A 22233-nucleotide genomic window follows, 5' to 3' on the forward strand; every position below is an offset into this window, starting at 1 on the left:
TCACAATCCTGATACAGGTTTTAGGGCTCAGGAATCTCGTCTATACTCATAATCCAACTGGTGTAATGTAAGGCTGCCTGTGCACACCCCCAGAGAACAGGAGATGATTACCGCAATGTACTGGAAGCCCATGCCCACAATGAAGTTGGAGGTCCAGTTAGACAGCCCAGCAACAGCGAAGGCAGCAGGACGAGGGCCTTGGCTGAACAGTTCTGCCACAATAAACCAAGGGATGGGGCCTGGACCAATCTCAAAGAAGGCCACGAACCCGAAGATGGCAACGATGCTGAGGTAGGACATCCAGGGCATTTGGTCCTAGTCCAAGGGAGAGAGAAAACAGGCCAGTGAGTGCTGCTTATAGGGACAGACAAAGTGTGGGGCCAGCACAGGTGAGACTGCAGACAAGCATGGTGCTAGCAGAAGCCATGGGGTTTCTCTGGATTGGAAACACAGTTCCAAACCCAAAAGAGATCTGCACAGAGGGGACCACGCAGATCCCTGGGAGGAGGATGTCCTTCTTCATCTCCAAACCCATCTCTCCACATGCCTCCACAGCGAGGAGTGGTGTGCAATCCCTCCTCCCACCCACCCCCAGCAGTCCCCATCACTCACCAGCAGCGTGAGAGCAATGGTCATGAGTATTGCACACCCTGCCATCCCTGCCAGGCCAATGAGGTGAAGGGTCCTGCGTCCAGCTCGCTCCACCACGAAGAGCTGTCAGGTGGGAAGACATCTGTCAGCACCTCCAGCTGGGGAAAATCTCCTCCTCCCTCCTCCCTCCCTCCCTGCACGCACTTTCTCAGGTAGAAAAATCACACACTCACCGCTCCCCACCTCCACAAAGCCCACCAGCCCAACGCAAAGCCCTCAGGTGAGGTGGAGGCTACAACTCACCGAAACAACAGTGAAAGCTGTATTCACCACCCCAGAGCCAATGGTGGCGTAGACGGGCTGCTCCACACCTGACTTCTCAAAGATGCTGGTGGAGTAGTAGAAAACCTACAGACAGAAAGGATGTGCCATGAGGAAAGGAGTCACCTCAGCTTGGGGCTGGCACCAACCCACAAGCCATGCACACTGCACCCAGCACAGCCCATGCTCTTGTGGCTGGGTGAAACAAGCTGACCCACACTGGGTCCCTGACCCTACACTCACCGCATTGATCCCTGAGAGCTGCTGGGACAGCTGCAAGACGATTGCGATGAGGATGGGCTGGCGGTACATGGGAGAGCGGAAGAGCTCCATTATAGTGACCTTCTTCTCTCTCATCATTTGCCGGCTCTCCTCCTTCATCTCCTGCAGATCGCTGCTGACATCTGTTGTGCCCCGGAGCTTCTTGAGGACTGAGGGGAGACAGAGAGTCCGGGTCAGGAGTGGCTGAGGGCCCCATGCACAGCAGGATGAGCTCAGGGATGCGAGTCACTCACCGCTCTTGGCTTTGTTCTCCTCATTGCGGTTGATCAGGAGGAAGCGGGGGCTCTCAGGGGCAAAGGGGAGGATGATGCACTGCAGCAGGGCAGGGACGAAGATGAACCCCAGGAGCAGTGGCCAGAGCGAGTCGTTTCCCATGATCAAGTCCAAGCCAAACACCTGAGAACAAGAGGTTTGGAGCCACATGAGTGCTGTGGAGTCTCCCCTTCTCCTTTAATCCAGCTTACTGCAAGCCTGATCCAGCTCTGCTTCATGGGGCACCCACAGACACTCAAGCTCCACAGTGTGCCTATCAGAGGGGCAGAGCACCATGCTGCATCCAAGCAGCCTATAGACATTACAACCCAATGCTGGGCATCCAAACCCTACATCTTATCTCAGCCTTGTGCCTGTTGAGTCCTGCTCCATCCCTCCAGCCCTCGCTCTTTCCGAGGGGCTGTGCAGAGCCACAGAGCAATGCTCCTGGGCCACTTGAGACCCAGAGCAGCGTCAACAACACGCTGACTGTCTAGTAACAGTGCTGCAGACAGACAGACCCCCCTGGACAGCACTTACTTGTGCAATGAGAATGCCCAAGACAATGCCAAGCTGGTGGAAGGTCCCCAGTGCACCCCGCAGCGCCGTTGGTGACACCTCGCCCACATACATGGGCACAAAGCCAGTGGTGAGGCCAGAATACAGGCCGATGATGAAGCGGCCAAGAATGAGCATCTCAAAGGACAAAGCCATCTTGGAGAAGCCCATGAGGACAGCAGCCAGGAAGGCGAGGATGTTTGACATCAGCATGGAGTTACGCCTGCGGAGGCAAGGAGGGAACACAATGAGGACATCAGACTGAAGCGGGTATTGGAAGGGGCTGTTTAGCCACATGAAACCAAATGCCAACACTATGGACGAGGGAGGCGTCCACAGTTATTCCCCATGCAGGAAAGCATCCACGGCTGAAGTGTAAGCACCACACAGGGCTCACCATCTGTCTCTGCAACCTCCAGGGCAGTGCAGGCACACGGCCACACACCGCTGGGAAGCAGAGGCACTCACAGGGTTCAGCAGAACAAGGCTGATGCTCCCCCGTGACAGCCAGACAGTTAAACAGATGCTGCCCTAAGGAGCACAACACAGTGCGGTTTTGATGCACGCTTAGTTTAAACAACAGGCTCTGAAAAGGCCAACAGGGAAGCTATTAAGGGACAGACTACACGCTTTTGGCTCGCGCAAAGGGCTCAGCTCCACAGCAGGCCAAGCCTTGGGGAGGCTGGGAAAGAAGGCTTGCCAGCTCCCAGCACAGGCAGTAACAAGCTACAGAGGGTGGAAGAATGGTCTCATGAGCAAGGCATGAGCCCCAGAGCCAGGCCCTGCCACCAGGGGAGGCGGCACATGCTTGGTGCTCACCGGCCAAAGCGGTTGACAAAGAGTCCCACGGAAAAGGATCCAATCATGCCTCCAACCGAGAAGATGGCGACAGAGAGGGACCACAGTGTGGTGAGGGTGGCAGGGCTGATGGGCTCCTCATATCGGTACAGCCAGGTGTGGTTGTAGAAGTCTTCAATCACCTGCAAGGGGGAAGAAATGAAACCACAGGGTAAGGCTGTCTCATGCCATGAGGTTCGTGTACATCTGCCTGTAGAACCATGCTGTGCAGGGCTGGGCACATCCACGCTCACAGCCTGCCCCAACAACACAGCATTTCCTTGAGGAAGAGCAGCCTATGGCCAGACCCACAGCACCAACAACATCCCATTGCAATGGCAGACGCAGCACTGCCCCCAGCACACCCTACCCCATCGGCTCAAGAAGGATGGGGCAGTTGAACATAGGTCCCCTGGGTCCGGGCACACTGCAGCCCATCCCATGGTCCTGGCACCACGAGGCAGGGTTCACCAGCTGCAGGATGCAAAGCTTCGCCCAGGCTCGCTTTGAAGTGGAGCAGACACCACAGGCTCCAGCCCCAGCTGCACAGCCCGGTGTCAGCCCAGGCGCAACTCCTACACTGCAGCCACATGCGGCTGCTCAGATGGACCGCGTCGAGCCTCACATCCTCCGCCAGTGACCGAAATTCCCATTCCCAGTTTCAGTGAGGAGTGAGACTCCTGGCCTCATCACAGCTGCTACCATCCTAATTCCTCCCCGCAGGCAGCTGTACCTCCACATCTAGGGCAGCAACCCTGCCATGATTTTGGTGCTGCAGCCTAAATAAGGAGGCTGGGCTCACCTGGCAGCAGGGCACCTTCACTGCTGACACCCAGGCTGGTGTGGGCACAGAGCCGAGCGCCCTTCAAAGCTTTCCCTAGCTATTACCCACACACCCTTCTGCTAAGGCTGGGCAAGTCCTCCTCCACTCCTGCTGCTCGAGATTTCATCTTCATCACCAGTGCCACGAATTCCTCGGCCTCAGCCCAGCCACCTACAGACTGCGGGCAGCTCCCCATCGCCATGCAAGCCTCAATCACAAGGCTTGGCCCATCTCTTCCCCATCACAAGACAATGTGTCACCGAGCAAGCCCTGGTTTGCCGGCACGTTCCCATTAAACCCAGCGCTCCTTTGCTTTCCACTAGATGGGAGCCACCCAGCTGCAGGCTGGCAGCAAGCTGATAGCACAGCTCGGATCTGGGAGGAAACCTGATGGGATGCGCAGTGAAAATGCAGCCAGACAGGTTCTGGGCTCGCCCTGCCGAGGCTCAGAGCTGCCAAAACACCTCTGAAGCCACTGAAGGAAGGTCGGGCTCCTCAACGGGTCACCACGGACAGGCAGGGATACAGGAAGCAACAGCGAGGGGCTGAGCAGGGCTGCAGGAGCAGCTTGGGTCTCTGTGTATTTCTAAAGAAACACAGCCAGCTGCCAGAGAGCCTCAAGCAAGCCAGCAAGAGCCACCTGCGGCTCCTTCCCAGAGCAACACACCTGTGCCCTGGAGAAATAAGGGCTCAGATACACCAACACTGTCCCTACTAATAGAGGAGCTCCACTGGCTGCATGGGGGAAGGGCTTCATGCAGCTCTTTGACAGAGCGATGGGTCCGGAGGCTTCCTCCTACCTAAGGTCACCAACATATTTGTAACTACGGTTGGAGTACACATCAGAAAAAGCAAAAGCCCGCTGCCTTAACTGCACTGTGCACAGCAGCACAACTTGGAGCTGCCATCTCCCTGCCACGCATGCAGCAAAGAGCAGGTTTCATCCTTCCAGCTCTTGATTTCTCTTCCCAGATGATAAAGGAGGGCCTGAAACTCCAAGTCCTGCTTATCAGACACCTGAAAATTGTGGCAGGGAGGCGGATGGTTAAAGGGAAGCTGTGTGTAAAGCTCAAGCTGGGCAGGGAAGCACTAAGCCTGCCTTCTCTACCCGGAACTTAGTGGCTGCAGTTATTTAACAATTTATGTAATGAACGCACCAGCGTGATGTGGGCTAAAAATAGGGCCTGCAATGGGACCTGGGATGCAGCTCCACACAAAGCTCGATCAGGTTGCAGTCGATCTTCTCCAGGACACCACAAATGGAATTTCTATCATCAACGGCCCCGATTCATTGCTTTACAGCCTCGCGGGGAGGACAAACGTGACTGGGAGAGGCTGCACCAAATTCCTCCCTGCCTTCCCCAGAAGCCTGCAGCTCACTTCCTAAGAAACAGACAGGAATCCAAGTGATGGCCGATGCCCCAGAGCTGGCCAAGCCCTGCTTCCTCTGGGCTGTGGTTTTGCTGCTCCTCCCTGCACTGTGAAGGCCCAAGGGGTCAAACAAACAGCGCTCCAAATCCCTCCTCCCGGCCCCTTTCCCTGTGCAAAAGGGACCAATGGGGAACCCTACCGTGAGCCAATTGCTGGGAGGGGATGAGAAACCCTTTTGAGCTTAACAGGAGAGGAAGAACGAGGGGGGGGGGGGGGGGGTGTTACAATTCGCAAAGGCTGCTTGAGCCTCCCTGCCTTCCTCCTCCCCCCTGCTTCGTTTCAGCCCTCACCCTCTTTCACACCATCCCCTCCACACATCGCCTCTACCACCGCCCCATAAGGAACAAGCGGCTGTTTCAGCAGCACGGACTATATTGGGAGGACCACAAAACCAGCGTTCAGCCCTCGCAGCAAGAAAGGTCCCTTTCTTGGCTGTTTTTTGGTGAGGCAGCTGGACATGAGGAACGGCTGCAAGCAGACCATGCTGTGCACGCACTGCCGAAGCCAAGAGATTGGCACACCTTCTCTGCAGTAAGAGGGCAGCCCAAAGTGCTTCCCCAGCTCTTCTGCATCCCAAAGCGATGCAGCTTGCTGGAAGGCTCGCCCTCCAGAGCACAGTACAGCCCTGGGAAACTGAAACAGCACGTGGACCTCTGTGTGCTGCAGGTCTGCATGAAGCAGAGCCCCCAGCACTGAGAGCACAGCTGGACATCATCCCCCGGGGGGATGCATCCCCCCCATCCCAAACCTGGTGCTGCCCCAAGGGAAGACTCCACAGGACAGTTGGGATGCGCTCACACCCCCACAGCAGGAGGTCAGCAGGACGGGCTGCAGAACAGTCCCCACAGCCATCAGGAAGATAGAGATGTAAGGTAGTGACTCGCATTCCTGTCCCAGGCACTGAGACAGGCAGGTAGGGCACTGATGCAATGCAGTAATTACAGCACGTCTGCTCCCCGAGGTCCCTGAGCACTCGGCGCTGCATCAGGAGCCGCTCTGCACGGGGCTTTGGGGATGGGGAAATTAGAGCAGATGTCATCCAGGGCTCCTCGGCTCACCGCACTACTCCTACTGCTGCTCTCTGGCTCAGGCATGAGGCACACAGTGCTCCCCAACCCCTGCCCTGCAGAGCCCATCGCCCAGCACAAAGGCCATCAACCAGCACGAGCGGGCTGCAGGTGCCCAGGCGTGATGGCAAGGCCACCCACCTCCACTGGAAGGACTCCTCTTTCCACACATGCACAGTTTGGCAAGTTTTTTTTGCATAGAGCCTTTCCCCCTTCACACGTTTTTCATTGCTCAAGGTGACACGCCGCTGTTTGTGCTCGAATGCAGCGTCAGAAGACCTTGCAGCCCATCCACCAATCCCACCAGTAATAGGATTAATACTCTCATGGCACAAATTCTGCCCTGGAGTTTTAATTATTCAGGATTGTGCATTGGAGGTTTGGATGTTTTAGCTCTCCCTGCAGCCCAGGAACAGCCAGTTCCTTCAAGCAGAGCAGCAGCTGAAGCCCAGTTTGTCTTTCAACACCTTGCCCTGGCAACCGAGCTTTGCCCAGGGCATGTTACAAGCACAATAGAGAATTTCTGAGCTAACACTTCCAGGGCCATAAAACTTCAAAAGGCAGTTCAGGGGAGCCCAAGTTTCTCAGGGCCCCCAGGTCCCCACCAGACGCCTGGCCACAGGAGGGTCCTGGCTCCTGCTAGCTGTGGTACAGGAAGGAGCAAATCCCTCCTGCTGTTCATCACCCTTTGCACACAGCTGTGTTTCCTCATCTGTCTCAAAACACACACTCAACTCCTGGGGACATTTGGCCTCTGGTGGCTGCAAAAGGTGCCCCCCATATCTGCTCCCCGAAGCACCGCGATGCTCTCACCCTTTAAGACCCCGATTAGTTGGTAATGTGAGCTCCCCTCTGGGGATCCGTGTAGGATCTCACTTTGCCCCATTGGGGACCGCCACCACCTCCCCCGGTGGGTCCACAACCGCCCTTCAGAGCCCAGCAGATGGGCAACAGGCTCAGGTCCCAGAGAAGCAGGATAGAGCACAGCACGCCACAGCCCAGCAGTCACCCAGGCCAGGTGAGTTATTGCTCCCACACCCAGAGCACGGCCGGCCCTGCCTTCCCCCTCCCTGGCCGCCTCCGCCCGGCGCCTGCTGAGTCAAGGATGAGGCAGCTCTTGGGCATCCCCCAGCGCGGTGAAAGGGGTGAAAGGGTGCGGGTAGAGGAAGCGCCGGGTACGTGCCCTCCTGCAGCCCTAACCTGGAGCCGGTGGGGCAGGAGGATGGAGGGGGGGGGGGGGGGGGGGGGAGGAAAAGGCTTGGCAGGCACAGGAGGCCCGGAGCACCTCACTTTCTTTTGGAAGAGGTTGGGCAGCTCCAGCAGCCCCAACCCAGTGGTATCCCACAGCCTCTGCCGGAGCAGTAATTATCACCCCCCTTCCTCTCCCCCCCTCCACACAGGCAGCCCACCAGGGCTGTTATCTCAATCTGTGGCACCGTGTGGGTGAGCACTCCCAGGTTGGCTTCTCCCAAACTCCTCCATCGCCCTCCCAGCAAAGCCACACCAGAGAAAGTGCTGCAGTTCTCATGGTGCGCCTCGCGTCTGGACTCTGCCTGTCAGCCACCGGCTGCCCAGCAGGGAGTCACTGCCTGACATGACCAACATCCTAATTAGCTTCCAAAATCTTGGCTCAGGCTGAGGTTAAACGTTACACCAACCCACATTGAGAGCCTCTCAAGCACAGGCATGCAATTCCCATAAACAGCCAGAGAAACGCTAAGCAGAAAGGAAACTAATTCTGCCGGGAACACAAGAGCTAAAGAGCTCCTTAACAAATCCCATTAGGGCGGTAAGCTGCCTAGCAGGATGTACTATTTCGGCCGGCTCAGGGCGGATGCGCGAGGCGGGACGGAGGTGTGTTTGTTTTCGCAGCCGGCACCGCTCGGCTCTCACCTTCTGCGGGGCGTTGATGACGCCGGTGTTGTAGCCGAACTGCAGCGAGCCCAGCACCGCTCCTCCCACGGCCAGCATCAGGCGAGCTGTCATCTGCGGGGAGAAGGAGCAGAGGGTTACGCGTGCCCCGCAGCCCCCAGGGAGGTGAAAGCCCCCCCAACCTTCCCCACCTCTCGCGGTTTCCTGACGCGCACACGGGCTGAACAACGAACAGAACACCACGACGCCGTTTTGGGATGCCGGGGATTGATTGATTGATTTGTTGTCGCCTCCAAATCGGGGCCAGAAGCGCGGCCCCGTCGGGGTGACCGCAGGCACCACATCCACGTGCTGAGAGGCAGAAATAAGTGCAGGCCGAGCGCGCCGCGACAGCCCCGGCTGGGCACTGCCCGGCTGTGCCCATCCCTGCCTCTGTTCCTGGGGACACGGCAGCAGCCCGCGGCTTCCACCTCTCCCCCGGGCCACACTGCAAGGCTCCGCACCGCCGCTCTCTCAGATGTGGGGCGCAAAGCGCTGCCCATGAACTGACCGAGGGCAGCGGAGCCGCCCCAACTCAGGGTGAGGGTCAGCCCTGCAGCTCCGTCCCACCACTGACGTGGGGATGCCCTGCCGCTACCGAAGCGTTGTGTCAGAGCCCGGCTCGTCCTTCCCCAGCGATCACCCGACGCCTCAGTGCCTCTGGCCGTTTGGCAAGCCCTCGCCCACCTTCCCTTTCTCCTGCTTAAGCTATGGCAACAATCGAAGGCTTGTTTTGGAGCAAGGTCAGGGCAGGCCAGCACTTGGACACCTCCATCAATGGCCCAATTATCCCAGGCAGGAGATTTCCCTGCTGCTCAGCCCAGCCTCGGTGCCCTGAGAAATGGGATTGAAGTTCCCAGGGTGGGTTAAGCAGCTTAGGGACATTCACGTGAACCTAAAGCCCCTTCTCCAGGGCTTGAGGGGCCTCATGGGAACACCCAGCCCCGGGATCCACAGGAGCAGTTCTTCCCCTTCCCAATGGCCGCTAACCATCAGGTTATCAGTGAGAGCCGTGTGAGAGCCATCTGCTTCCTGCATGGGTGCCTCCCCTGCTGTCCTGGCACAACCCCAACAGCTCAGCTCACACCACGCTCCGACCAACCACTTCCCCTGCTGCCATCCCCGCAGCCCTCAGCCCACTCCCTGCCTGTCGGCTTCCCCTCTGCTATCACATAGAGGGTCAGGTTGGGGGTTTGGGAAGCACTCTGCCCCAGATGGCAGCGGGCACGGCCCCATGCTTGGAGCACTCAGACACCGCTCTCAGCCATAGGGTTTGGGCATTGGTGTATGCAGCCAGGGGTTGGGCTCAAGGATTCCTGCAGGTCCCATCCAACCGGGACGGTTCTATGGTTCTGTGATTACTGAGTGCACTCGAGGCAAGTCCCCAAACCACAGGTGACCCTGCACAGCCACCATCCAGAGCTGGGCATTCCCACAGATCTCCCATACCCCTCTGCTGCTCATCACTCCCTGGACCCCCACCCCAGGTCCTGCTACGTGCCCGGCAAGCAGGAGGGGTGCAGCCCTGCACACTTCCAGCACAGAGCAACACCTGGCGTTGCAGGACCCACCTAAGCACGGCAGCACACGGACACACCGAGGGACACAGGCTGTGATGCAAAGCAATCGGCAGCAGCTCACCGGCACCCCTGCCAACCCACCCACCTCTGCCATAACAAGAAATTAGGAAGTTCAGTGGGAAGGGCAGCAACGGGACCCCAGGCTGCCTCAGGAAATAAAGCCAGCGTGCCATTAACGAAGTTCATTAATTAGGATTGGCCTGAGCGCAACAAATGCACTTCCCAGGGAATCGGGGAGGTTTGAGCACTTGGCTTTGTTCAACACGTCTGAGCAGAGAGAGCGCCTGAGTGGAACGAGCTCAGCTCCCAGCAGCCACGGCAAAAGGAGCTCAGCACCGCGCTGCAGAGCTGCAATGGGGGGTGAGAGCGGGCTGAGCAGCGCTGCCACCAAGTCAGAGAGCAGAGCGCTGTGCCACCGCCTCTCCCTGCACCGACTTCTGGGCATCCATAGCACACGCGGATGCGAGAAGCACCCCATGCTCAAATCAACACCTAAAATAAGCCAACAACGCTCTGCGCTTTGCTTCCCTCCCTCCCTAGGGCGGTGATTCCGGCCCCTTTTGACACACTGAAGTGCTCTCCCAGAGCAGGAGCGGGCCGGCGAGCGCCAGTTTGCACATCTAGCAACGCGTGCCATCGGTCCCACGTATGGCTCGACAGGCAGGAAGCGCCGGTGAGTCACACGTTGCATTGGCAGGGCCGGCTTTGGGAAGGGAGTGAGAGGAGATGGATGCGCTGCCGGATGGCCGCATGAACTTTGCTCCAGGAAGATGCTGGCGATGCTGGCCGTCCCCAAAGGGCTCCTCCAGCAGGGGGTTGGGGCGGGCTGAAGGAAGCTGTGCTGCTCAGAGCACTGCGTTTGCATGGGGTATAGGAGGAAGAAGCGGGGCACGCAGCCTCAGTGCATTCAAGGAGTGAAAGTCTCCGGCTTGTGCTGAGCCTGGGGGGGGGGGGATGCTCACAAAAAAAAAAAAACACATGTGGAGCGACCCCAATTCACTGCCCTGTGGGGAAGAGCGGGACGCTTCAGCAGCAACCATAGGATTCGTGCTCAGGAGGAGCCCAACTGTTGGACGCGGTCCCAGGCAGCCGTGAGTCAGTGGCCATGCGGGGTGCTGCACGGAGCCTGGCCATGAAAGGAGAGGCTTAACATGGGGGAATTAAAAAAAAAAAAGCCAGTTTCTAGTGGCCGCCCGGCGTGGGAAACTCTTGTCAAGCTGTGCAGAGTGCTGCTTTGTTAACCCTCACCGGGGCCGAGCTCCTGTCCCCGTGCCCTCTATGGGCACAGAGTCTGCGTGCTGCGCAGAGAGAAGGTGGGGGGCAACATCGAGGTGTGAGCCCTGCATGGAGCACTGAGGAGCTGCTGGGAGCACCACGGGACGAAGAAGTGAATAATCCTTTGAACGACTCAAAAGCAAAAGACAAAACCAAAATTAGGAAGTGCCAAGGAGGGAATGGCACAAAGATCTCCACTGGAACTCCCCAGAGGGGCTCGGCTGTCAGCACACCCTCGGGAGCCCCATGCAGTGCAGTGCCACCAATCCCTCCCGGTGCAGTAAATCCCCCCCTGCCCCCGGCGGCCACCAGCAAGGTCACGCAGTGAGGCTGTGGGGCGATGGGAGCACAGCAGCGGGCAGCAGAAAATAACTCCGCCTGGCGACTTTATGGCCCCCCCAGCACAGCACAGCACCGCACCGACCACGCTCAGATCCCATTTGGGGTCGGCGTGCGATGGTCGGGATGTGGCACCGGGCTCAGCCACGGCAGTGCGGGGACACAGCGCTTCCCACAACCGCACCCCCCCCCGCGGCACCACGGACGCAATGGGGGGGTTCCTGCTGCTGGAAAACCTCCGCGACGGGAAGGAAAATGGGTCAACGCCGTCGCTCTGTGTTATATTTTCTTTCAGGAAGGTCAGCCGGGGACATGGACGGATCTCTCGGCGTTTCCCAACCGCGGGATCGCCGCTTAAACAGCCCCGGAGAGTTCTGTTATGCAAAGCTCGGAGCACGAAGAAGAACGGCGACCCCAAACCCCCCACCCCCCCCCAAACCCCCCCACCCCAACCAGCACAGCCCGGGACCACCGCGTAAAGGCGGATCGGAGCGCGGCACAAACCGAACCCAAAGAGCCCATTCCACACCGGAATCGGGTCGGGAAAACAGAGCCCCCCCCGGCCCGGCAGAGCCCCCCCCGCCCCCACGGACCCCAGAAGGGCAGCGATAGGGGCTCCGCCGCTGAGTGACGCGGGACGGCGTCAGCCGCCGCCATCGGCTCTTCCTCTGCTAAAAAAGTTGCGTCAGTTTCACGTTCCCCCATCGAGGATCCGCCGCAGCGGAGCGCTCCGCGTTCCCCGGCCCCGAATCGCCTCAGCCCACGCGGGGAATCGCACAGCGACCCTTCCGCGCTGCTTTTCCCCCGACAAACCCCGAAGTATTTCCATACCCCCCCCCCCCCGCCCTCCCCCCTGCGCCCCGTCCCTATTTTTCCACCCTTTTCCAGCACGATTCCGGCGGCGCTGCCCTCCCCTCCCCACCCCCCAACCCCGGCGGCGCGTTGGGGTTTTTCCACGCTCCCTCATCCCGCGCTCCCCCCGCACCGCGTTGCATAACTCCTTCCCTTCCGCCGCCGCCGCACCGGGACGCCCCCCCGCCGCCGCCCGCAGCCCCCAGCCGGCCCGCACACCTTGCTGCCGCTCTCCATGTTGCTCCGGGGGCGTCGGATCGGCGCGGGACAGCAGAGCGATGTCGCGCGGCAGCCGCGGGGGCATTGGAGCGGCTTAAGAGGCGGTGCGGGGGGGCGCGCGCGGCAAGGCGCGGAGCGGCGCCCATTGGTGGAGAGGGAGAGGGGGCGGGGCGGGGGGCGGGGCCTGATGGAGGGCCCGGCGGGGGTGTGCGGGGGGCGGGAGCGCGGGGCGCGGGGGGAGCACGTGCGGGGTGTGCGCGTGGAAGTGGGGGGGGGGGGGGGGGGGAAGGGTGCGCGCAAGCGCGTGCACGAGCGCACATGGAACCGCGCGCACGCGCGTGCATCCGTCTGGCCGAGAGCAGACGCGTGAGCTCCGGCCCCCGGCCCCCTCCCCCCCCCCTCCCCCCCTATGCGCGCACACCCCCGTGTGTCGGTGCGCCGCGGGACGGGGCCGGGAGGGGCGCGGGGCGATGTGCGGCCGCGCACGTCCGCCGGCTCCGCCCCTCCTCCATCCGCGGGGCCGCGCCGGGGCCGGGGGCTTTGTGTGCCCGGGGCTGAGCCCCCCCCCTCCCCCCCTTTGGCAGCCACGGTCGCAGAAAGGCCAAAAAGCGGTGTTTTCCCCCCAAACAGCGGTGGGGGCGGCGGGCCGCCCGCTGCTGCTCGCTCGGCTTTTTGCTTTGGGAAAAGTGGGAATTGTGCAAAAAGTCGCGATGGGTGCGGGGGGGGGGGGGGAGGTTCGCTTCCCGGAATCCTCCTTTGCTCCAAATTTGGGCATTCGGGTGAATTCTCCCATCCGCACAGTGCAGACCCCGCATTCCGGTGGCCCCGTGCTCTGTTCTGCTCCTCTTTGCGAATGGAAACCCCAAATCCCAGCGAAGGGCTTTGAGACGAAGGGACGTTTTGATCCAAATGGAAAAGTCTGGGAGCGAGAGCTGATGGAACGGAAACGAAAGAAATGGGCCGCTGGGAACGCAGCCGTGCTGCTCCCTGGGGGCTCAGCGGGGGGGGGTAGGGGAGATTACGCCTTTCCCTTCCCATTGAGGCGGTAGGAGAGGTATAAATAATGCCCCGAGGGGTTGGGGAGGGGGCCGTGGGGTTCGCCGTCGGGTTTCCTGGGGGGTGAGGTCACGGAGAGGGGCTGCACATCCATCCGGGCCTTCGGGGCTGCCACAAATGGCTGTTTGGGATATTCAGCAAAGGGTGTGCGCTGCGCCCCAGCCCAAACCCGGGGCTGTCACCCCAACCCTGCCCGGCACAGGGACGGCCCCACGCGCTGTGACACCGGCACAGGATCACCCCATCCGGGTCACCCCGCGGTTGCAACGTCGCGTTTCAGTGCTTCAACACCCGAATGCAACGCCTTCTCCCATCACTGCTTGCACAACAGCTGCAGCCCCGGCGACCCATCCGCAATCCTCGGCAAATTGGGTCAAACCAACCGGATTTGGGGCCCCGAGCGATGAAGCTCCGTGTCCAGCGGGGAGTGGGAGTCACGGGCAGGGCTGGGCGATGCCGACCCCAAATGCCGTGCCGGTGCCGTCCGACCCGAGGTTGGCCCTAAACCACCACAGGGAAATAGGGCCAAGAGGGGATTTGGGGCCAACTGAGGGCTTGGGGGTGGGCTTCACCCCGCTGGACCGGGGAAGCGCTCCCTGCGCTGGGATGCGTTGCGGCAAGCTTGCTGCAGCAATTACCCCATGCAGGAAGACGGATTAATACCCATTACCTAAATAACTCCCCGCATAATAATTAGTCAGGTATTCTTAGTCCTCAGTCATGAAAAAGCTCTTTTGCAGAGGCATGTTGGAAACACAGTCCTGCGCATCAAACGTGCCGACGTGGGATTCTGCTAACTCAGAAGGAGCGAATATCAACCCCAGGTGTGGGCAGGGAGCATCGCTGCCGCCCCGTCCCAGTGCTGCTGCTTGCAAAGCCCACGGCCAGGGGGGTTTTTACCCCCTTTTTGGGTGGTGGTGGGAAGCAGCTCACTGCACCGGGCAGCCAGTGCACCCCAAAGCCCTCGGCCGCCCTCGGTGCCGGGTCACCGTCCCACTGCTTCTCCCAATTAAAAGAATGAAAGAAAGGAAATTGGAAATGCGTCCAGCCCTGCTGCACCTCGTCTGGAGCAATTAAAGGCAAAGTTTTAATGAGCAGATGATGAAGCACAAAGGCGGAGGGAAATTCTCCGCTCATTAGAAGGAGAAAGCGGCGGTGCGGGGCCGGGGCAGCGCGCTGGAGGGTCCCCTTTGGGAGAAATGCCCCCAAATGGGGACAGCTGGGCCATTCCCGTCCGAGTTCCCCACACTTCGAGGTTTCTCCTGCTGGGTTTGGTGCTCAGGGCGTCCCTCACCCTGGGGCTGCGCCTTATCGGGACCATTTTCAAGGTTTTACACTTGTAAGCCAAATTTAAAGGCTCCAATGGAGCTTGAAAGTCCCCCACGGCCAATCCGGCTCCAATATCTCCCCAGCGATCGAGGGCTGATTTTCATTTCGTTTCTCATTCCCGGGGGCTGTAAATGGAATGGGACCTCTGCAGAGCCCTGAATATTCTTCACCCAGGGGCTGCTGCAAATGGGGCGGCCCCAAAACTGCACGGACGTGGAATATTCCCCTTTATCTTAACCATGCATCCCCCATATCTTCCCCGCACGTACAGAACGGGCTCTGCCCGCACTTCCAGCTGTCACTGGGGACAAAGAACCAATGGGCCTGGGGGCTTCTGGGGGGTCCATGGAGGATGCTGAGCTATGGGATGGGCACGGAGCGATGCTTCCATGGGGTCGATGGGGTTGCTGAGTTATGGGATGGGCACGGAGCGGTGCTTTGTGGATGTCAGCACGAGGTCACCGCTGGAGCCGGGCATGCAGCGCTGCTGGGGCTTGCGGCGTTCCCACGCAGCCGCTTTGATCCCAAATACCTGTGGCTCCCTGCCTGCCTGCTGCTTGGTGCTGCTCCCTGGCTCTGCAGGGACCTGCCCTCACACCCCGCACCAAAGTCCCGTGCCTGGCCAATAGCCCCAAATTGCCGGCTCAGGCCAGGGCTTGTCCCTCCTGTTGCAATACCCTGGCTCTGCTCTGGCATGCTGGGTGCAGTGGCCACGTCCCAGCTGGCCCACGATGTCCCGATCTGAGCTCCGTGTGGGGTTTGGGGCACAGAGAGCTCCTTTCCTATGCGAGGACCAGGAGGGTCCCTCCCTCCTGCAGCACCTCGTCCCCATCTCCCACCTCCAGGGATGCTCCCAGGTGGGTTCCCCCTCCTGGTTTCCGACTGGGGTGGGAAGCACAGGCGACAGACACGTGTCATGGCATACTGACGGCTCAATCCATCCATCTGCTCATTGTTCCTTGAGAGATGTAGGGCTGATTTCTTGTGTCCCCGTGCCTCAGTTTCCCCACTCGCAGGACCCACCCCAGCACTGCAGCCGAGCAGAGAACTCTGTGCTCCCCTTGACCAAATGTGTGGGTCCCCAGCGCTCAGCGCTGCCCTTTTGAGAGCTGAATTCCGAGATTCATCCCCAGAATTATGAGATTCACCCACCCACAGCCCCACAAGGTGCATTTATAGCCCCGGCGGTGTCTGCCGGGTGCCTGCCTGGCTTCAAAGCAACTTTCTCTGTTGTTTTTTTTTTTTTTATCTTTCCAAAAGAGTTAAAAATAATAATAATTAAAAAAATCCCGTCTCTATTTTGCCTCCGGGGGCAGAAGCCCGTGGGACCTGCAGGCCGGCACTCGCAGTGTTTGTGTTGGATTTGCAGAGTCAGGGTGTCCGGGCCGCGCTATACGTCTGTGTTTGCTTTGCAGGCTCAGCTCCTGCCTACGTGCGCCGCCAGAGAGCCGGCCCCAAAACCTGGCCCCAAAATGTGGCCCCAGGGCACCACGGTGCTCGCCCCAAAACGGGCCCTGGGGCCGCGAGAGGTCCACATGGCTGCTTGTAGCCCTGGTGTGCAGCCCCCAGAATGGAAATACATGGCTCATGCGGTGCCTCGAGCCTGGGCATGGTGCTACGGGGCTGTTTGGCAGCACTGCGGTGCTTCGGTGCGTTCCCGTTGTGCCAAAACCATCTGCCCCCCCCCGACATTTCCACCCGGAGGCCAAAAACCAAGCAAGCAGCTCCAGTTTGGCGTGGTTTCTCACGCCGGTATCCTGGTTGGCCCCAAACTGCACCAGGAACAGGGAGACAATGGGGCTGGGGGCTGCAGGCAGGGCTCACCCCCACCCAACAGCTCCCAGACGGGGAATTTTGGGGGAGAAATGGCCAAAGGTGGAACTTTCCCCGCTGCCTTTGCATGGGCTGCACCGCTTCCCACGGCCGCGCTCCCGGCCCGGCTCCGGCCCCTCGGGGGGAGCCTATTTTCACGGCCCCCCGCAGTGAAAGCTTTTCTCTCTCTTCCCTTCCCCTGCCCAAGACTTCCTCCGCCTTGCCCCAGCTTCCTGGCCCGCCTGTTTATTCGCTTCCCGCTCCCAAACCCCTGATTTCTTTGTTCGGCCCCTGGTAATTTTCCATCACCGCTGCTGCATCCACCTCACCGACACCACGCGGCACCGCGGCACTGCTCTGCCTGGTTGGCATCCCGCATCGCCCCACCACAAAAATCACGGTACTGCCTTTGGACGGGTGGGCATTTCTCTGTTAGTTCCCCCCCTGCTGGTTTCCAAAGAGTGTCCAGTGTTGGGTTGCAAATGGGCACTTTGTCCCAACGGCACAGGGAAATGAGTCATAGGGTCATGGAACCATAGAACCATTGGATCATAGAGTCACAGAGCCATGGAATCGTGGAGTTGTGGAGTCATAGAATCATGGAATCGTAGAACCATGGAATCGTGGAATTATAGAGTCATAGAACCATGGAATCATAGAACTATAGAACCATAGAACCACAGAACCGTGGTATTGTAGAATTGTAGAGTCATAGAACGATGGAATCGTGGAATAATGGTACCATGGAGCCACAGAACAGTAGAATCATAGAACCATGGAGCCATGGAACCGTGCAACCACAGAATCACTGAACCATGGAATCACAGGATCACAGGATGATAGGATGGCTTGAGTTGGAAGGGACCTCCAAGATCATCCTCTTCCAACCCTAAATCCAGGAGAACCAATCCCAAGGGTTCTCCCCCAAGTGGTTCTGCTCAGAGGGCAGTGGTGTCTCCGTGCCCCTTTGCAGCATTGTTCTGGCTCTTCAGATGAGAGGTTTTACCCCAGTATTTACCCGCTGTCACCCAGCCATGTTGTGCCCTGCTCTAAAAGGACTAGACGTGAGCCAGATAAGCAATGGGGGAAATCTATACTTGCAACCACAGCAGCAGCAGTGGGTCTTGCTAATTCAATAGATGAGATGAAACCAAGGAACATCATTCACAGGATCCATAGGTTTTAGAAAGGAGATATTTTCCCTTTTTTCTCCCTTGTAAGAGCTTTGGCATTCTGAGGAAGAGCTTCAGACCCACCAGGAGCAGAGCAGAGCCTGCTGGGGAGGGAGGCAGAGTGCTTCTGCAAATGCTGATGGAACCAAACTTCTGCCAGAACCTCCTCTGTTCCTCCCAGCGCCTGGCACGACTCCAGCTCCACATTTCCAACCCTTCCCATGGCAAAGAACTTTGTCAGCACTTTCTTCTGAGGGGATACGGAGCAAAACATCCTGGAAATGGGAACCCTTGGCTGGGGAGATGGGGAGTCGTGGAGCGAAGCTCATGGGGGCATAAAACTCAAACCATGGCCTTGCAGAATGCAGATCACAGGTGGGCGATGGGCAGTGGGTGAGCGCAGCCCACAGGCCGTGCACTGGGAAGGAAATGGGGTGCTAGGTTGGGTTAAGAGGTTATTTCCACACCACTCCTTGCTTTTTGCTGTGGGCACAGGCTGATGCAAGCAAGAATTCCTTTCCACCCAACACAAAGCATCCCACGTCCCAATGGAACCGGCCCCGTGTTGCCGCATCCCTACGCACTGGGCACAGCAACAGCACCGTTTGCTGCTTCTCCTGTTGCATTTGTTGAGGTTTGGGTTTTTGTTTTGTCTTTGAATTATTATTTTTTTACTTTTTCATTTTCTCTCCCAAGAGCCAAACCCACGTCAGGGAGAAAATATTTGGCGGCCGTGCCCGGCACCAGCTGTGTTTGCTTAGCGAGGGCTGGGCTGCAGGGTGCAGGTGTGGGTGCCATGTGAGGGAGCGCTCCGGGAGCTGATGGAGTTGGGTGGGAAGAGCATCACTGCACCAATGCAAGGGGAAGAACGAGGGCTGGAAACACAGAGTGATGGGAAAGGTGCCCTCATCCCATAGAGCATCGCTGCCTGGCCAGAGTGGCACCGACCACGGCCCCCGAATGAAGGTGTGCCATGGATGCGAGGATGGCCCAGCCATGAGTAAGAGGTAGTTGAGTTTTCCCTTCGTTTTGGGAATTATCTCTTCATTCTGAGAGTTGTCCTGTCGCCTTGTGCCTGGCAGCAGGGCTGGACGTGGCGTTGCCCAATGCCCTGAGCATCCTCCTGCATCCCAGCACAGCGGGCTCGCGCGGCCGAGCTCCTCGGGGAAGGCTAACGAGCTTTAGTCCAAGCAGGATTTCGTCTCTCTGCAAGCATTAACATTTTTCAGATATTATTCTCCGCCGTCACCTGACCCGCAGAGACGTTCCAAGGCGTTTTTTGATGCCTGCGTGGTGGTTTTTCTTTTTTTTTTTTGGTCTTGGTGTTTTGTTGTTGTTTTTTTTTTTTTTTTCCTCTTCCCGGAATAGTGCAAAGCTCAATAACAAAATAAAGCACACAAGCGGGGCATTCACAGGGCGAGGAAAATTCCAGGTCTGCAGAAAGGTGGGAGAAGCGCCGAGCCGCTGTTTGTTTAACTCAGGAAACGCCAGCCGAGAAAGCGCCGGTGCCATTGAAGCCGGGATGTGCATTGTGCCGACCCGCTTCGCCGCTCCGGTTTCCCGCTAAGGGGGGGAACAAAGCGGCCGTGCCCCCCACCGGGCTCAGCCCCATCAGCACCGAGTGGAGAAAGTGCATGGAAAATGCCAACGCGATGCGAGGAGGAGGAGGAGGAGTGGAGCGATGCTCTGCATCCGCTGTAGCACAAAGCCATCTCCTGGGCACTGCTCTTCCAAGAGCCCATGGGAACGCGTGGGGTTGGCAGCATGAAGTGGCCATTTCATGCCTTTTCAGATGTTTTTTTTTTCCTTTTTTTTTTTTCTTCTGGGATTATAGGAATTTCCTGGGTGCCCAAAAGCAGTGCTTCCGTGAATCACAATGGGACGTGCTGGCGGTCATCCTCCTGCACTGTGAGATGCGCTGTGGGTTTGGGCTCTTGGGAATACGACACAGGTTGCCCAGAGAGGTGGTGCTGCCCCATCCCTGGAGACCCAGGGTCAGGCTGGAGTGTGTCTCTCTGGATGTCTCTGCTCAGTGCAAGGGGTTGGACCACATGGCCTTTGGGGTCCCTTCCAACTCAAACCATTCTGTGACTCTGTGATTCCATGAATATTTTCATCCTCCTGGAATGAAATGGGACCGAGCACGACATGAAGCACTAATTGGAAGACGCCGTTTGCTCAAGATGGGCTGTGTCAGGGACACACCTTGCTTGTGGCGATGTGTGCAAGGGGCAATATTGGTTCAGAAATGGGGAAAAATGCTTTCAAGGCCTTAATTTTGGCTTAGGATGGGGTGGCTTTCCTCCAAGGAGGTGAGGTATGCCTAAGGATGGCGTGTATTTAAAAACCTCGTGGTTAATTATTGTTGTTCTATAAAAGTGGACAAAATCCTCGGTAGCGGAAGGAGGAAATGTAAAACAACACTGCAACTCAGGCGTCCCTTCTGAGCCAACCCAGTGGGAAACACATCCAAAATATATCACTACTGAGGAGCAGGGTGCAAAAAACATGTCCCCAAAAGAGCCCCGAGAAGCACAGCTCTGCATTGTCCTGTGGGGATGCTGCTGGGCAGGGAGGACGCTTTGAGATGGGGCTATCTTTAGGCCAAATATCTTCAGGCTGCTGTTATCTGCGCTGTGCTGCAAAAATATTCCTGTCCGGGGGCCCAGCACTGCAAAACTTGCTCACTGTGGGGTCCTGCAATACAAAAATAGCCTTGTCCAGGGGCTTAGCTCTGCAAGAGGGCCTCTCCCTGGGGGCCCTGTGTTGCAAAAGCATCTCTCTATCCAGGAGCTCAGGGCTGGAGAACATTGCTTGGGATCCTTGGAGGCCCTAAGCTGCAAAACTGTGTCTGCTGGGAGATTTCACGCTGCAAAAATCCCCAGCAAGAGGCATCACCCTGAGCCCACCTCCACCCTGCACACGCAGCCGGGGACATCTTGTTGGAGATTTTTGTAGCAGGGAACTGAAGAATTCTGCAGTCATAGAACTGTGGAACTATTGAATCATGGAATCATGGCACCATGGAATCAAGGAGTCGTGGAATCATGGAGCTGTGGAACCAAAGAGTCACAGAACCACTGAATCATTCCATAGAACTGTGGGATCGAGGAGTCATGGAACCATGAAATAATGGAATCATGGAACCGTAGAACCATGGAACCAAAGAATCATGGGACCATGGGACCATGGAATCAAAGAACCGTGCAGTCATGGAACAGTGGAACCATAGAGTCAAAGAATCATGGAATCATGAAACCATACAATCATGGAATCGTGGAGCTATAGAACCACAGAACCAAAGAATCATGGATTCATGGAACCATGGAATCAAAGAATCGTGGAATCTTGGAACCAAAAAAATCATAAAACCATGGAATCATGGGACAATAGAATTGTGGAACAGTGAAATCACAGAATCATAGAACCATTATATATCATAGGACCATAGAATCACAGAACTGCATAATCATGGAATCATGGAACCGTGGAATTGAGGAATTATGGAACAATAGAACCGCGAAATCATGGAATCATAGAACCATGAAAGCAAAGAATCATAGAACTGTGGAACCAAAGAATCATGGAATCATGGAACCACAGAATCACGAAACCATGGAATATCTTGAGGTGGATCCTGGCTGCTTGTGCAAGGCAGAGTTGGGTTGGCCCAGCCCCAGAGATCTCAATCTGCATCAAAGAGGTTTTGCTGACTGCTATGGGAGAATGACAGCACATCTCCTCTGTTTCATACATTTTGGATCAATGGACCAACCCATCTTTGAGCGTTCTGCACAGTGCTGGGCTGTACCGGGGCGATGTTTCCTCACCAGCCCTGAGGCCACAACGAAGAACAAGCAGCTTTCCTGCTATTGAATTGCTTTCCCAAAGCGGCCCCTCCTCACATCAGAAGCCCTTCACAGGACATGGGGAGGATGCACAGGCGCTCCCCTGCCCCCTTGAAGCTGTTCCTGCTCCAGAGAGAGAGATTTTTAGCACTCCCTGCACAAAACCTGCCCTTTTTTTTTTTTTTTTTTCCCTTCTGAAATACCAGCCCAGGGATCAAGTTCTTAGCAGATTAGCTGGGAAGAAATCACACGGGGATAAAGATATGGGTAATACCTGTTTTCCTGGTAGGGCAGCGTGATGAGCGTGAGGAAGAGGGGCCTCCACAGTTTGTACCACTTTTTGGTAATCCGGAACCCTTTTGCAAAAACCCAGGGCCCCAGTTTGGCTCAAAGTCATTCCTTTTTTTAGACCTGGGGTCCCTTTTTGCAAAGCTGAAGACCTTTTGGCAAATGTGGGATCCCATTCTTCAAACTCAGGGTCCTTTTTTTGCAAGACTCACTGGACTTGGTAAGATGGGGAGCAAAGCCTGGGGGATTTTTGCCTTTCCAAGTTTCCTACTTCTCTTGAAGCCCACAGGAGCCCCTCTGCAAGCACTAGGCAGCTCTTCCCATTTGGCCAAGCAAAGTGCCAAACACTTCTGTTTCCTTTGCAAAAAGCAAAGCTTATTGCCTGCGAGT

At 57.6% G+C, this 22233-nt stretch overlaps 1 protein-coding gene across 1 annotated transcript in view; it reads right to left on the minus strand.

The window, feature by feature from the left end:
• Positions 1 to 12409, minus strand: part of SLC2A1 (solute carrier family 2 member 1) — a 14556-nt gene extending 2147 nt beyond the window's left edge. Inside the window, exons 1-9 of the mRNA NM_205209.2 lie at positions 12339 to 12409; positions 8056 to 8148; positions 2824 to 2984; positions 1987 to 2227; positions 1428 to 1590; positions 1156 to 1343; positions 895 to 999; positions 613 to 714; positions 112 to 315 (exon numbers count right to left, since the gene is read on the minus strand). Coding sequence (NP_990540.2) covers positions 112 to 315; positions 613 to 714; positions 895 to 999; positions 1156 to 1343; positions 1428 to 1590; positions 1987 to 2227; positions 2824 to 2984; positions 8056 to 8148; positions 12339 to 12356 — 1275 coding nt within the window. The 5' untranslated portion in view covers positions 12357 to 12409. The remainder of the gene's footprint in view (positions 1 to 111; positions 316 to 612; positions 715 to 894; positions 1000 to 1155; positions 1344 to 1427; positions 1591 to 1986; positions 2228 to 2823; positions 2985 to 8055; positions 8149 to 12338) is intronic.
• Between the last annotated feature and the right edge of the window lie 9824 nt (positions 12410 to 22233).

This window comes from Gallus gallus, chromosome 21 (assembly GCF_016699485.2).
Source record: "Gallus gallus isolate bGalGal1 chromosome 21, bGalGal1.mat.broiler.GRCg7b, whole genome shotgun sequence".
Taxonomy (NCBI): domain Eukaryota; kingdom Metazoa; phylum Chordata; class Aves; order Galliformes; family Phasianidae; genus Gallus; species Gallus gallus.